This window comes from Macrobrachium rosenbergii, chromosome 17 (assembly GCF_040412425.1).
Source record: "Macrobrachium rosenbergii isolate ZJJX-2024 chromosome 17, ASM4041242v1, whole genome shotgun sequence".
NCBI classification, from domain to species: Eukaryota; Metazoa; Arthropoda; class Malacostraca; order Decapoda; family Palaemonidae; genus Macrobrachium; species Macrobrachium rosenbergii.
In genome coordinates, this window is record NC_089757.1 from 37,519,145 (window position 1) to 37,535,764 (window position 16,620).

At 34.4% G+C, this 16,620-nt stretch overlaps 1 protein-coding gene and 1 long non-coding RNA gene across 3 annotated transcripts in view; one reads left to right on the top strand and one right to left on the bottom strand.

Moving 5' to 3' along the window:
- The first annotated feature begins 924 nt into the window (after nt 1–924).
- On the top strand, nt 925–12,970 carry Syx18 (syntaxin 18). 2 transcript variants are annotated; one of them, XM_067119858.1, is made up of 7 exons: nt 925–1,083; nt 4,038–4,310; nt 4,905–5,102; nt 5,843–5,987; nt 6,564–6,805; nt 7,160–7,285; nt 7,555–12,970. In XM_067119858.1, exons 2-7 carry the CDS (start codon nt 4,038–4,040, stop codon nt 7,657–7,659), a joined length of 1,089 nt encoding a protein of 362 aa, XP_066975959.1. In that variant the 5' UTR covers nt 925–1,083; the 3' UTR covers nt 7,660–12,970. The 2 variants fall into 2 exon arrangements, with proteins under 2 accessions (XP_066975959.1, XP_066975960.1); XM_067119859.1 differs by having other exon boundaries at nt 934–1,083; nt 6,588–6,805.
- A 378-nt stretch (nt 12,971–13,348) lies between these two features.
- LOC136847873 (uncharacterized) overlaps nt 13,349–16,620 on the bottom strand; it is a 7,472-nt gene continuing 4,200 nt past the window's right edge. Inside the window, exon 2 of the long non-coding RNA XR_010855875.1 lies at nt 13,349–15,749. This is a non-coding gene — a long non-coding RNA (uncharacterized lncRNA). The remainder of the gene's footprint in view (nt 15,750–16,620) is intronic.

Consider the following 16,620-nt stretch of genomic DNA (forward strand, 5'->3'; position numbering starts at 1 on the left):
CATTGCTGCAGGTGCATAAACTCCCAACCTTGATTTGGAACACTACATAATATTATATACGTTACTTGTTTGATTTACAACTACTAATCACATTATAAAATTATCCTGGATCACTAGGCCTAAGGTTGAAGAGCCTAGATAAGTTGTGAGTGAGTACAATGTTATTCACCTGAGGTTTCTCATCTGTGGGAACTCTGAACTAGCCTCTTGTTTCCCAGTCTATGGAAGATAGTGCCAAGTGAATTACCATATTTTCATTTGATCAAATTACAACCTGGAAGGAAAATATAACCGAACTTTAAATGCACGAATCAATGAACATCAAGAAAATCTGACTGGTAATGAACAAGACAGACTTAGTTATAGAAAAAAATACTGGCCTAGATAAAGTAATTTTGCTTAGGACCGTAACGTGCTTATAAAGGTATTTTGTTATAAAGTCCAACATTCATTGTACAAACATATAATGATGAATTTACCTCATATCCATTAGAAAAAGGATTCACGAATTTGTGGGTTACACTAGAGGAAAATAATAAGTAAATATTACCTAGTCCCTCCACCGTAGCACTAACAAGAATTATATAAACGAAAAAGATACCACAAATACATTTAATTTTTTGGTCCTAACAATAAATAAAGCTTATTTCCATGAAAAATTTTATAATACTTCCAATGAATAACTTATTTCATAATGAAAATCAAGCAAATATAAAAGATAACTTGTAAATAAAGCCAACAAGAAGTTACAAATACTCGTATTTTATTAGACCTAACCATAAATAAAGGTTATTTTCAATAAGTAAGTTTATAATATCTAACTGAATAACTTTTCCCATAATAAAAATCAAATCAATATGAAAGATATGTAAATATGAACAAACATAACTTGAACATCTAAATTGAGGTGCCGTTGTAAAGGTTTCCCTCGCCGCCTCGATCATGTGTTGAAAAGTACGTAACTGACGTGTAGGACTAGCTGTCAAATTATTATTACTCACCATCTACATAGAAGGCCTCTATTGACATTTTTTAGGGTCACAAGAAAAATATAGAAGAAATAGCATCATCTTATTTTAAAAGGTAGGGCTAATTAGCCGTAGACAGGTCTACAAAGGTAGACCAGGTCAAATTTAGGCTCCTGTTCATTAAATTGATCTTTAGCATATTTGTCATGCCATTATTAATGCTTTAAGCAAGGTTTTTACCTTAGATTTACCTATGATGTGTAAATTTACCCTAATTGTAGTCTAGCTACCTAGTCTAAATAGGACAGCCTGGCCTTAGTAAATATATAAATATTTAAAATATATATTGTATTGTAGGTTACACTAGGGTTCCCAAAATGACGTATTTGGCACCTAAACATTTTTATTATTTTTTTTTTGTATTCCGCTTTCATATTTTGTACTTAGGCTTAATAAATCTTTGTAATTCCATGGCCTAGTGGCTAACAGCTATTTTCTAGGCAACATTTGCTCTCTAGCCTAATGTGCTAGGCTATAATTTGTAAAACTGCAAAAAACTGCCGCACCCATCTAACCTAGTTCGATAACTACCTGTTTATGTGCTAAATGGGTGCTGTGTTAGTACTGTAAATTTCATAGACATTAGCAAAAGAAATAAATATAAACAAAAGTTGGTAAATACTCTCGCCAGCGACTGGCAGGACCCAGTCCGCTGCAGTAGTCTTCAGTTTTATCTTAAAAAAGTAAGCAAATAAGTAATTGTATGGACACATCCTAACCTAACCTAATGTAACCTATTACTTGGGGCTCCACGCTGTTTCTAGGTGGGGATTCTTTGGTATCTCGGACACTTCTTAGCCTTTGCTAAAAGGTTGAATGGTTGTTTACAGGGATGATCCTCACTTAACCTAACCTATGGTACCATCTTCTAAGTGAAAATTGGCAAAATACTTAAATACTGTATATATAAACTGTTCATACAACCCCCTGCTCATTTTTCACATCTAATTTTTCAGTCAACATGAAGAGTGAGACAGTTACCTACTAGGTTCAGGAATCCATAACTACATGCATGACCCTGCTGGCTGACTGCCATTTTATTTATTTTTTAATTTATTTTTTTGATAAATGGGACCGAAGTGTCTAGGATTTCATGACCACAAAATGGGTTGAATCTAAGTATAATTGTTATGTACAATCACTCAAAAAAGTTTTGCAACATACTTCAAAACTTTTGGACAACAACTTATAATAGCGACATCTGGCGCTATTTGGCAACTCAGTTGTAAGTTTATGAAACAGCTGAACACCAGTGGTGGGTCCGAAATTACCTGCAGTTTCCCTTAAGCAGGGCTTTTTCTGATACTGATTACTGTTGTCATATTTTACTTAATTAAAGGATGTTACTATAATACTTCAGAGGTCATCGCAGTTCTTATGTTTTAATATTTTCATCTCCAACTGCCATCACTATCGTTGTTTTATCTCCTTCATATGTGTGAACTTTGTAGACATAGGCCTACGACCGTTACAAGTTGAACTGTTAGTAATATTAACATCAACAAATACGACTTTTGTAAAGATTGGCTTCACATTATTATTAATTAAATTTTTGAATGACTAATCCTATACCTATTGTGAACTAGTGAAACTTAATATAAAATATACTGAACTAGACTAACAGATTTCACATCTATTTTTGTAATACATAGAATATAATCGCTTATACACACACATACTTACATACACACACACACACACACACACATATATATATATATATATATATATATATATATATATATATATATATATATATATATATATATATATATATATATATATATATATATATATATATATATATATATATATATAATGCCGTTATCATGTGTAATTTCTCATTTCTTTCATTGCTACTTAGGCCTATCATTTTGATGCCTCTTATGAAGTTAACTGAACATATAACGCCTATTTTTGTATTTCTTATTATCTAAGTTTCTAAAGAATTAAAATTAGCTAGAAGTTCAACATTAATTTAGCTAATGCTAAATGCCAGCAGTGAAGAAGACTACCGTGCTCATCAGTGGAGAATGTCTCTCCTCATCGCAAAAAGATGACTCAGACAGAAATCATCGGCCACTGGATTATATTATAATGCAAACCCTAGCCTCTATTCTTTGTGTTTCGCTGATATGAAGTGTTTCTTGGCAGGAGTATGATGAAATAATATCTTGGTCTCATGCAGCCTGTTACGGATGGTTTGAGCAGCAACTTGAAGGGATAGCGTAATGTTCTCTCTTATAGCAACCTCGTAGTCAGGGGAGTTAGGCGGAGCTCCTTCAGTGATCATCCAATGATGATACTTTAACAGTAGTGCAACAATGAGGGTGTCCTCCAGTTTTTACAATGAATCTATCATGTTTCCTCGTTCTCTCTGTTGGTGTGTCCCTCTATACATGGTTGTTTTATTTACGCTAAGCTGCCGAGCAATATTTACTGATAGAAACATTAGTCTTATGCAAGTTAATGATTGTGGTCCGGCTTAGTGACGAGACAGTTTAAACTTTTCCTGCGTGAATGTGGAGTCACACGATAACATAACACGTTATGAGATTTTTTCTTTTTGTTTTTGACAAAACGATAATGGTTGAATTCTTTCTTTCTTTATATATATATAATTTCATTGATGGTTATTCAATATATTATTTTATTAGTCAATAAACTTTTATCTGGATTCGAAATATAGTTTCTTCTTTGACTCTTTTGCCCAATCATCTGAAGTGAAATTTTTCAAAATGTTTCGTCATTTTTCGTAATATGAATTTTTCACTCACCATTCTTTTTTAAATTGTTAACCGTATGATTAATAACCAAAATCGAATAAGAAAATTACATTTCCTTGTAAATATCAAAAGAACAAATTACTGTTAGGTGAACGAAAACTTCAGGAACATGTTGCAAAACATTTTTGAGTGACTACATATTAAAAGATAATTTTGTTCTGAGACAGTGTAATTTCCCCAAGGGTATTGCCCTAAATAAATTGAATATGTCTCATTTCACCAGATGACGGTGGAAACTGCAGCCAGCATGGACTTAACGACGCTTTTCAAATCCTGCGTCAAGACCATCCGAACAAGGAACAAAGCTATGGGTGTCAGTCTTCCCAAAACCAAGATCTTTCCAAATTCGTCGCAGATATCCCAGTTTTACACCAGGGCTCGAGATATCCACAGTAATATCACAAGTCATCGTAATTTACTTCGAGATCATCAAAGAAAATACTTGATTGACCATGAAGGTTCCATGACTGATATTGAACGTAGTTATATGGAAAAGGTAAGTTTGTCACGTGTGGTTTCTGATGGTTGCATTAATCCCTGGCAGATTTTTATAATTTGGTTCCTCATGAGAATTACAGAAAAAACATTTATAGGTGACCACAAATTATAATTGTTTTAAAAGGAATACAAACCACTGCTTTTATCAAGTAGCATTCCTCAGTGGCAGCCAAAAATAGTCGTTGAGGCATGACAACAATTGGTTGATTTTCATTTGCTCAACAGACAAGTATATGTATCAAGTAGTGTGATTGTTGTTGTGAGGTTATGTCATTTGTTTTGTACATACTGTACCTTGTGCTGTATGATAACATGAATTGTAGTTTAATCAGAAGTTGCAGCTTTATCAGAAGTTTAATGAGTTTCCTTCTGTCCATTAGTGATTTTGAAAGGGATTATAAAAAACTTCATGGATAAAGTTCTGCCATCTACTTTTGATTACTGCTTTTGAAGAAATGTACAGTTATATTTAGTTGTATAAGCATTTGTAATTATATGCATGAATCAAGGAACTGAATAGTTATTGACATTGATGTGTTCATGCTTAACAAGTTTTTCATTCCTAACAGTCCTTTTGTACATTATACAACAGGTTGTTACAACAAATTTAAGAATTATTGATGACAACATCAAAACTCTCCGTATAGAAGTAGAGGGAGACCAGCAAGGTTCTAGCGATGCTTGTGAGTGCAGGAAGAACATCCTCTCTACCTTGGAGATTAACTTTCAGCAGGTCAACTCTCATTTCAAAGATTTGATGAGTAAAAGAAAAAAGAAACTAAAAGACAAGGTGAGTTATACATTAGTGTTTTGATGTCTCTGTTCATATTAGAAGACCTTCTGTCTGGTATGCATTATTGTAATGCAGTAAAGTTGAATATCACAATGATGGGTTTTCCTGGGATGTGGGATGTCCTTTGATGAAAAATATGTGTCAGCAGAGAAAGTTTTCAGGTTAGGTTAAGTGTAAGTTTTTGGTCGTGCTGTTTTTCACATTCACTTTAAGTAGTTGCCTGGTGATTAACTGGGTCCAGTTTTGTATGTACGCCATCTGGTCAACAGTTACTAGATTACTAGACTGTAGTAACCAGTCAGGATTATTGTTAGCATTCCTTGTATATTGATTTCATTCATTCTTTCTAATTATACTATGTAATAATTTTTCCGCAGTTTGTGATATTGATAATTAAATTTTCAGGGAGCCTCAGTCCAGGTTTGTGAATACCAATGGCAATGTTTTCTTTACTGGGTTGAAGATAGTGATCTATTGGATTTTTATTTTTTTAGCTCTCCCCAGATGGGCTAGTTAGTCTCTGAGGTGCCTTTATCCATGTAACTGTTAGATAGGAACCCCTTTAATTCCACATCCTTAAAGATATCCATATCATTTACCAAGTTTAAATGCTGTTCCCATTTTCATTTTCCATCAATGCTGCATTTTCATCCGTAGAAAAAAATGAAAGTTGAAAATATGATTTTGCTAAGATATTTTAAATTTACAAAGTCGTAAACCATACTTTTTTTTTATAGGAGACCTTGATGAAACTACATCGACCAGGTGGTTTAAAGAAACGGCAGAGTACTACCACAGAAGAATCCTCTAAATCCACTGCTTTAGGTCATACTCGAACAAAGTCGAATTCTAGTCAAGACACGTGTGATGGATCCCAACCAGGTAGGTGATTTCTTCATAATTTTTTTTTTTTTTTTTTTTTTTTTTAGATTTAAAAGCAAATATGAAACTTAAGTATCCTTAATGGAAAGCAGATTCTAAGTTTTAGCTTGGATGCAATTTATTATACAATTTTTCCCCATTTTCCCCACTGAACGATTGTTTGTAAACCAAAGACCCAGGTTTGAATCCTGGCCATTGCAGAAGCACTCATCAGTTATAATTCCCTTTTGGTGTTATTCCCAAAGTACTGTATAGTTAATTTGTAAAATGATATTTGGGGCTTTTTATTGGTGATTATAAAAGGTGTTAAAGTACAGTATTGAATAAATTTATTATATTTTCTGAGATTGTCAGTACATTATTTCTGAGCAACTTCATTAAAAATTAACACAAAAGTGGACTCCTAATTATTTGGTACATGTCTAATCATTTCCAGTAAAGTGTGGTAGTTTTATCATTGTAAGCTTGTTGAAAGTGAATTTAGTGGTGGGTTCAAGGAATACTGAGATGCCAGATAAATTTTAAGCAATCAATCAGTCAGGAATACTGATACCTTTTACATACTGTACTTTGTAGACTCATGGGGACCATCTTCATTAGAAAGTGCTGGAAATACAGAGACTGCCGGGGAAAATAAGCAAGGCGATTCACCCGTAGTCACCCAGAATAATGTAATGCCGTCTCCAGTAGAAGAAGAAATAGATAATATGCTTGGGTCTTTAAGCAGCGAGGAGAGGCAAATCTTGGAAGAAGAAAATCTTCACCTCTACAAGGAGCTCATGTCTAACCAAGAAGAAGTCCGGCAAATTACTAGGCAGGTGGGTCTGATGTGTGATTTACATTACATACTACACTTTCAAAAATATCACCTTGAGTAAATTGTACTGTACAGCAGTAATGGTATTAATGCTGCCTACAGGTATCAGTTGATTTACGACATGTTTGATTGTTATAATTTGCGAGACGAAGGCAGGTCGAACCCAAGGCTTTCATAGATCTTGGTTTAATGGTGTGAGTTTTGTAAAAAATCTTTTTTTTTAATAATGTAAGTAAAAGCAGATGTCTGAAGCTGTTATCTAGTGTGACACATACAGCAAATAAAAGTATTGTACAATCTTCTTCACTGAATCTAGAACATGGCATAGATTGTAAAGAATTATCTTTTTTTTTAGGTTGTTGAATTAGGACAGATGCAAGACTTTTTCTCTGAAAAGGTTGACATTCAAGCTCATCAAATTGAGAAGATCCAAGAGACTATAATGGCAGCTACAGAAAATGTTAAAGAGGGAAATGAACAGGTAGGTTAATTAACAAGCTTCCATTTACCACTCATGAGAAAAAACACATGAAAGCTTATTAATCTAAAGCATAAATGTTATTGATATTTGAGTCTTGGTTCTCTACCGATAAAAATGTTTTGTGTTAATGAATTAGTTGTTATATGTAATTGTTAACCATAAGTTTTCCTTGTCCCTTTTGCGTTGATGCTCTTTGACCATGATGTAGGTCAAATATAAGTACAGTAATGTTTATGTTGTGAAAACAAGCTGAAACTTTTGCTTTTCAGGTGCGTGAGGCGATGAGGAAAGATGCTGGATTCCGTGTGTGGATTATGTTTTTCCTAATAGTTATGTCATGTACGATACTTTTCTTAGATTGGTACAATGGGTGAATATTTTTTCATTTGCGTTGATTGTCATGTGCACAAACCTATTCTTTTTACTGGTGCCAGTAAGGTAAATAAATGAACTGGTTGAAATGTGATCCTGCAGATAACTTCAAGCAATTTTATGTTTAAATTTGTTATTTGTTATGAGATATAGATATACTTTGTTTCACCACAAGCCTTTTAAGTATATGTATATATAAGCTTTTGCTTGTGTCCCATATGTTCCCTGTTCACCAATCTTTTGTCTGTCAGACAGATGGTAAGTTGTTCTTGCATGCACTAACTGGATATACAGACATGTCTCAACTGAAAGCATCACATTTTGTGAAGCTGTGGTACAGTTTAAAGCTCTGGTCACTGATCCAGAGGTGTTTTAATTTTGAGAGGATTCTTCTACCAATGCTGTCTACTAATTAATTATCTATTTTCTGTTGATCATCATTTATTTAAGCCATTTTCCACTATGCATTCAGTGAGTGATAAAAGATTAATTTTCTTTTCCCATTTTGTTTATTTTCCTTCACCGAAGAATAAGGCTGCCTTTATTTTCGCTTCTGTGCTTTATATTTGGTAATTTCGATGTATTACTTTGCGTTGACCTAAAAATTACAATATTTTGTATTTTTCTGAGCTTGCTTTCCCAGTAGTGATGACTTACTATACTGTAGGCAAGCTAATTTTTCATTTTTTACTAATTATTTTGATTTTATATTGGTGTATTAATTATGAAGCCATGATGTTTGAAATACAAGTAAGATTTGGTTCCTTTAAGTTCCCACTGCATTGAAAATGTAATTGAATGACAATAACAAATATAGCCTATAATTATACCTGATTCAAAGGAATTGCTTCACTAATGCCATGAAGTTAATTCGTTCCATTAATAATCAAATCACTTTTCTCATCACAAACCCCCGTTCACAGCCTGGAGACATGTATATATTTATGCCTTGTAGACAGAGGACTCATAAGAGCTAAGAGCACCCTTGTTCATGCAAATGCACCTTTGAACCATGGTAGGTGGCAACTGTCTTCCTTGTTCAAGTGTCTTCCCAGCTTTGGCCTTGACAGTTTTGGAAAATTTTCCTTCGTTAACACTGACTTTGATTTGTCAGTTTTGTGTACCATGTAATTCCTTTACTAGCCTTTTCTCCAGAAAAGTGTGTTAATTACCATCATTACTTATAGGTTGTGTTTAGCAAGCTTCCTTAAGTATTTTAGTGTATTATTTTTGACTCTGTAAGGAATTTCACCTTTTCTTTATTTTTAATATGTAATTGAGGTATTTTCTTAGTTTCTGTACATATGTTTTTTTTTAATTTTGAGTAAGCTAACTACTGAGCATAGTGGATGGTAGATGGCTATAAGAGATGATTTTGTTAGATTATCTCATGTGTTGTTTTGGTATTTTTACTTTTTACTTCTCATATTTTTTGGTTGTATTTTTACTAATTGTATTTTTCCATGTATCAAGTGGTCTTTCGGTAGTATATGCATATGTTCTGTTTCCATTATGTTGTGTAATTTTGTTTATTAATGTATAGTACTGCTTTTCCAGTACTTTGTGTTTTGACTATGCACCAACATTTGTGTTGTGTTTCACAACTGACCAGGTAAGGTCAGTCATGTCTTCATTTCATTGCTGGAAACAGACCCTTCTATACTATGTAGCAGCTACTGGGGCCAGTGCTGCTTGCCAGCTGTCACCTACAACACTTGCGGGGTTAGTAGTAAGATCAGAGAACTTCTTGCAAAGTAGGGAAGGACAAGTGATGTAATGTTGAGATACAGTACATGCTTGTTCCGTATTAAAATATTCAGTATTGTGGACAGCATCTGGGTCTTCCTCTTCTCTGGTTTAAGCTAAGGAGCGTGAGTGAAGCAGTTCCTCATTTAGTCTCATCAGGCAGGTACTGGAGAAGTTCCCTGCCTCTTACAAATTAGGATGATTCTTATAGCTCCCTTTGGGTATAGCAGGATTGGTTCAAGGATTTAGTATGTATGGTGGTGGAAAGTCCAACGAGTTTCCTGGCCTGAATGAGATTTCTCATGCTGCCATAATGTCACAGATTTAGCAGTGTGAGCAATCTTTGTCTTCACACCTAGAAGTTACCAGGTAAGGCTTCAGATAAAGAGGTTTCTCAAGAAGTAGCTGTAGCCATTGCAAGATCTTAGGTGACTTCAACTAGCAACCTCTACCAGATCAAATGGAACCAGTTTTGCAGTTGGTGAAGTGGAAGGGTCATTTGTGCGGTCAGTTCCACTATACCTATAATTGCCAATTGGTTGGTGAGACATTTACTGAGACACCTGTAGATCCAGATGGCATATTTTTGGAGAGATTACCTTCCCCTCTCTGACATACAAATGAATGGTGAACCTGGGAACATTCAGGATATGAACAAAGGCCTCTTTATGATTATGTGTTTGTATGAAAAACTTTTGTTATAATACAGTAACAATGTCTTTAGGATGACATAGTTTTTGTTTTGGAATAGAATGGAAGTTTTTAAACTACTGCAAAAATAGTGTTAACTTGACTATTCTCTATTCTCTCTGCAATTGAAAATACTAAAATTTTCATCCTAGCAGTGAGCATTAGCTGACATCGAATTCATACTCTTCCAATTTTCTCAGAAAGTCAACTAAGTAAAAGATACCATCAAAGTTTTAGGAATTGCAAAGGGAAAGTTTTCTGGAAGTATGAGAATTTTCGCTTTGGCCCTTGAGATTCCGATGATATAAAATGATGTGAGCTGAAGAAAATAAATTGTTATTAAATGTAATCAGATAATCAGATTAGCTTTGGGATGACATCTGGAGACTGTTTGGGGCATGGTTTAACTATCTCATATGAAAGGAGTGTCTGTTCTGAGAGAATTATCATAATCATTTGAAAATAAAAAATGATAAAAATTCTACCAATTTAGTCCTTTTTTTATATGCAAGAATAGCAATAAAATATTCAATATGAAAGTAGTCTTATTTTGATTTGTCATAGTGCAAAAAGAATGTTTAGATCTATTTTATATTTATGGCTGACATCAACACATCATGTGGAGTACATAATTTTTGTATTCTCCCTTTTTAAAGACACTGCAGTAGTGGACAATTTATATTGGATTCTAAATACAGCCAAAACCAGCATCATAGCATTGAAAATAAATTAACAGCAGGAACTTGGTCATTTTATCACAGAGAAATTTTGGACTCCCAAGAACTTCAAAGGGGTAATTTTGTTGAAATTTACTAAATTTTGTCAGTCATTCCTATTTTTTTTTATTTAAGTAATATCTATAAATGACACTTTCTATGATATACCGGTATATGTGAATAACACTTTGGAAATTTGCTTCCCAGTTTAAATCAATTTTTGCCCTTGCTATGTCATATTTATGGTAATGCAATCAAAGGTGCTAAAATGAACACGCTTGTGATACCTATAGTCACTATGGAAATGCTTTTTGAAACCTCACTGTAGAAATAGAGCGCCTTCTTTTCACATAAACATTGAGTAAAGAGGTCAAGTTCACGGAGTTGCCAGAGACAACTGTTTTGTGGCAGTATTTTTGAAACTACAGTTTTAGTTTTAAAATCCAAAAATTGAGGGGGTTTCATGTTAATATAATTGAATAACACAGGTATGTTTAAAACTCAGGGAATGGAAGGCAATAGATCCTCATGGAAAACAAATGTTGATATGGGTTTTGAAATGATAAAGGAAAGTACTGTACAGTATTTCTGTATGTATCTATACCTCAGTCTGTTACGCTCATTTTACATGTATCACAAATAATTCCAAATGCAGCTTTAACTTAGGAAACAAGATATCAAGCAAATTTTAAAATTATATCATTGCTGCAAACGTGAGAAACCTATCAGGGATTTTCACAAGTGCAATGTTTTACATGATGGATCAAAGTAGCAAAAATATAGATAGGATCACTGTTTGTAATCAGTAAAATAAAATGTTTAAAAATGCTTGACTATAAAAATCCTTCCATGCACTAACGTTCTCTAAACTTGTGTTGGTAACAATCAGTACATGCAAGAAAATCAACACTCACTATTTTATGATAACAGCATGATCCTGTCATAAAAATAAAAAAGATTGTCCTTAATATGTAGCTGGCTTTTGAATTATTACAGTATGTATTCATTCTTCCTGGCATGACCTCTTGTTGGACATAGAAAGTGTGATCATTTATTCAGGCCTTAGCTCAACACAACAAGAAGGCTGTAAACACAATGAATTCCTTCAGTGGACACATGTATTAATTACTCTATAGATAATGAAAGATGGGAGTAAAGACCAACACAAAGTTCCGATGCTGGTTACCGATTTGGGAATTATATTCAGTCAAGTGGAATAACCTTGAGGTGCTAAGAAATCAGTTATTTGGTGGCTGTTTGATGGTGTTAAAATTTTAAGTTTGCTATTCATATTAACTTAGACTCCATTAGTCTTGTTCACAGACAAGGTATTCTACACTGAATTGTTTTTACTTTTCCCTATTTGGATCCTCTCTGTTGCAATGTAAACAATAAAAAATTATTTAACATCAGTTCAGACAGAGGGATCCTCATAGTGAGAAATGTTTTGTCTCCCCTTCACCTACCACTGTGTTTTACAACAAACAGTCAAATGATGTTTCTGATTTGTTCAGTACCATTACTAAAGGTAATAGAACTAATTTCTTATGAAATATCAAAGTTATTTTTTTATGTACTTGCACTGTTTTTCTGTGTAAAAAGCATTTTCATTTAGATTTTACAGCTGTATATTTTTCACAGTGGACAATAGAAAATTTACTGGCAGCCATGTAAATAGGGTAGCATTTAATGTAAGTTATATGCAAGAACATATCTTTAAGAAGTAAAGTACATAATGTAACATATTATGAGTTATAATGATGGCATATTCTTTAAGATTTCATTTTGCTTTCATGACATACGTTTACTAAGTATCGTTAACTTATTTTCTACTTAATGTCACACACAATTTCAACTGATATGCATGTCTTTAGGCAAAAACGTTATCTGCAGTTTCTTTTATGTATCTGTTCTATACTTTGTGTTAGAAGTGACGTGATATGAAGCTTGAGCTTTCAGATGAAGAAGAGATGCAAGTATGTTCGATATCATCTTTCATATTGAAAGCTTACATAGTGTTCAGCTTGTATAGTATCTGATATTGAGATATTTTTTTGGAGAACTATAGCTATATTGTACTTTCCTGTAGAGTTATTTTACTCATGGAGGAACCTGTTTGTAGTGTTGGCCAATACAGTCCTATAATAAATGTTGAACATCAGTTTTTTTCATTTTTATTATTTGTTGTTTACTCTGACGTGGAAGTTATTCCCCAAAATACAAATATAGTGCTCAGATTCATGATACCGGTGCCATCAGTGCACCTCACACAGTGCACTGTAGGCATTACTAAAGGTGCATTGCAGCGTCCCTTCAGCCCCTAGTCTCAACCCCTTTCATTCCTGTTACTAGACCTCTTGTTCAAATTCTCTTCCTTCCATTTTACTTTCCACCCTCTCCTAACATTTGTCTCAACATTATTTTCAGCGCTGAATGGCCTCATAGGTCCCAGTGTGTGACCTTTGGCCTAAATTTTATATTCCAATTCAATCCATGAAACTGAAATTACTTTGAGGTTTATACAATTGATATGTTTATAAGAAAGTATGTTTTGTATTTTTGAGAAACCTTACTAAGCTAAGCAGTTACACTTGGGAGATCTGTTGTGAAGAGGTTGAATCTTTGATATTAATCACTTGTTTTGTCACAAACCTGTTGCTTTACCATGCCCATTTTCCACAAATTCCAGACACATTAATCAATTCAGGGAAGAAAATTAAAAACAGATGAGGTGGCTCAGGTAAGTTTGTTTATGCACCAACACCCCCTTCAGTCTCCACAGGTTTCACTGAATAACGTACAAGTTTAATTAATGTTATCACCAGCATTATGAGAGAAGCATATACAGTAATAAGAAGGAATGAAAGTAAAAATAAAATTCGTGGGCTGCTCCAAATGTTTGGGAATCTCTAGGGCTGGTAACCAGTCAGTAGAAACAAAGATTTGATTAACTGGAAACCTATGGGAATGTTGGTGAATACATAGACTTACCTGAGCCACCTGATAATTTTCTTGTGTGTGTAGCATTGGAGGTGGTTATGAAGTATCTGAAAGTCATTTCTCTGCTGTTGTTGTTCTCGAGCTGTGAGCTCTTCAGTTCCTTTGATTTCTAAGTGTTTGGTTGCTATTTTTTAACGATTCATATTAATTTTCTTTGAAGAGTAGGGATTTTCTAACCAGCAATTGCTGATTGATAGCTACATGTATTGCTTTGGTTTTAGGTTGGTAATGGATCTTTTCTGCTGTCAGATAGTGTTCATTTTCATTTAGTATTTTATTTCCAGTATTGTTTTGTGAAGTATGAAGTATTATTTCATTTCTGATGAGGAGCTTAGCAGGAGGCTCATGCAATTACTCATTATCCATGGTGATTGTGTCAGGGATTAACAAACTCTTAGGTTCTTGTTTCTCCTCTACTGTATTTATTGTTTGCTTAATTCTTCACATTTGCATCATAGTTTTAACAAGTTCATAACTTCTCCTTACCTCTTCATGACTACAAGAGCCCTTTTCAGTGGGTAATCTAACTGATGTAATGTTGTACGTATTAACATTATTTTGACATTGTATGATGTTTTCTTAATTGTACTGAAATATAGCTTTTCAGTTTTAGGACATATATAATTTACTCCTTACTTTGTAATTACAGACCCATTGATCATAAAATAGGCATTAGCTGTGTGGATTGCATCCACTGGTATTTTAAAAAATCAGTTCCAGTAAGCATACTTAGCCAACTCTAGGGTCCATGTGGATTCCCTACTTGTATTCATTCTTTTGTGCACTTCGATACAATGCGGATGTGCTGCTGTTCTCTCTAGGACTTGAAAGCATCTCAAATGTGTTTATTTGTGTGCTGTTTACAGGGTTTCACTCCCGGGGCCATGCCATTTCATTCTCATCATTTGTGTGATGTGTTTATAATTGTAAGTTTTTCAGTATGATACCAATATGTTGCTGTGTTATTACTGTTAGTAGTTTTTTGCTCTTCTGTCTCATTTTCTGTAGTTTTCCTCACATATTAATATAACTTCATAGTCATTGTAGTTTTCAGAGTTTTATCAATAACTTTTGCTTCCTTTCATGTGATTTCTAGTTTGAGATTTTTGCTTACCATATGTTTGGGCTATTAACCTAATTTTTTCCTCTTGTATTGCTCTGACCAGAGATCATTGTTTGCACAGTGTTTACTTAGGCCATTCACTTTCTGTTTGTCTAGAATCAGTTACATTTTGTTGGCCTTCGTTCTCAGTATATGTGATTCTGTGTACTCTATTTCACTTTTTTATGCTTTGTTTTGGCATTTTCTTTTCCATTGTCATTATGCCTTGACACAGGACCCCATTTACAATGGCATTTCTGTTAGAGCAGAGTGTTATCTTGGCATTTCCAGTGTCATTATGCTTTCATGTAGCAGTACCTCCATCTACAGCTTCATTTTTGTAGGGGTCAAGCGTGCTATCCTGACCTCATTTTTACATAAGTACCATTTTTCCTCATCTGCTGGCAAGTCATCGGATTCAGCTCATGAAATCGCAGCCACTTGTGTCAAGTTGCAAGTGTCTCTGGGTGAAGCTTCTTCAGTCTCTGTGCTGCTTCCTGAAGCTGCTAGGTCTTCTTGCCCTTGTAGTAGACCTTCGCTTGTTACTACTCCAACTGTCTAATCGCCAAAGGATCTCTCACCTCCTCGGATATCTTCCTCACCCGAGGCCCTCCCGAATACTCCTGGTAGGGACCTGCCATGTCCCTCTGCTGTTGCAATTGTTGCCTTTGCTTTTTTGCTGCCTGTCTGCCTGACTCCTCTTCCTCCCACTCAAGCTGGACCTTCATCTACCTCTGCATTGGGCCCATGGGTGATGACTTCTGTGCTAGGCTATGGTCTCAAGTCACAAAGGTAAGTGACAGAGAAAGACATGGCATTGTTGGTAAGTAGGAAGTTCCTGGAATGAATGAAAATAGAGAAACATTTGAGAAAATGTTTATGGAAAAGGGCTTGATTGATTGAAATGAGTCTACTTGGGAAGGATAAAATGATGAGGAAAAGAATGCGGTCAATTATGTTAAAACAGAGTAGACAGAAGAGCAGGCTGATGGATGTAATGGTGGCAGTCCAAGGATGGCCTGGATTGTGGAATGATTCTTTTAAAGATTTGCTGAATATGGAGAATAGAATAGAGGTAGAGATGAATGATGCAGGAGTGGAAAAGGCTAGTGTAAGGTTGAGAATGCTTGTGGGATGACATTTGAGGACACAGAGTGCAATTAAGATGATGAGGAATGTAAATATGTCATTATTAATGATATTGCAGGTAAGATGATGAAGGTAGTGTGAATGATTGGCTTAACAGGGTTTTTATGATATATTTTGATGAGCGAAAGATTACAAAGGAATGGATGACAGGAATAGTTGGTCCGTCACTTAAAGGTAAAGGTGATGGAGGCTACAGCAAGAATTATAGGGTTTTAATGTTACTTAGAATACCATTGAAGCAAGATTTTGATTGAGAAAGTAAGAGATGACAGAAGGACTGATAGGGAAAGAATAGTGCAGGTAAGACGAAGGATTGTGAGGATTAAGTTTTTGTTATGAAAAAGTTATTTGATGAGTTTTAAAGGGAAAAAGCTGTATAAAGCATATGTGGAGGATTTTGAGAATGTAAAATAAAGAAGACAGCAACTAAACATTTTGAAAATAAAAATGATGCGTGGATTACATTGTTCACGTTGTAGAGTGACTGATCAGATGTAAGAGTGGGTTTGAAATAAGGTTGGGTTATGTCTCTATGGCTGTTCAATATCTTTATGGATGGA

Coding starts and splice junctions, on each gene's coding strand:
- Syx18 (XM_067119858.1), top strand. CDS start 4,038: ATGACGGTGGAAACTGCAGCCAGCATGGACTTAACGACGCTTTTCAAA. Junction 5,103..5,842: donor AAAAGAAACTAAAAGACAAG/GTGAGTTATACA, acceptor TTTTTTTTATAG/GAGACCTTGATGAAACTACA. Junction 5,988..6,563: donor GTGTGATGGATCCCAACCAG/GTAGGTGATTTC, acceptor TGTACTTTGTAG/ACTCATGGGGACCATCTTCA.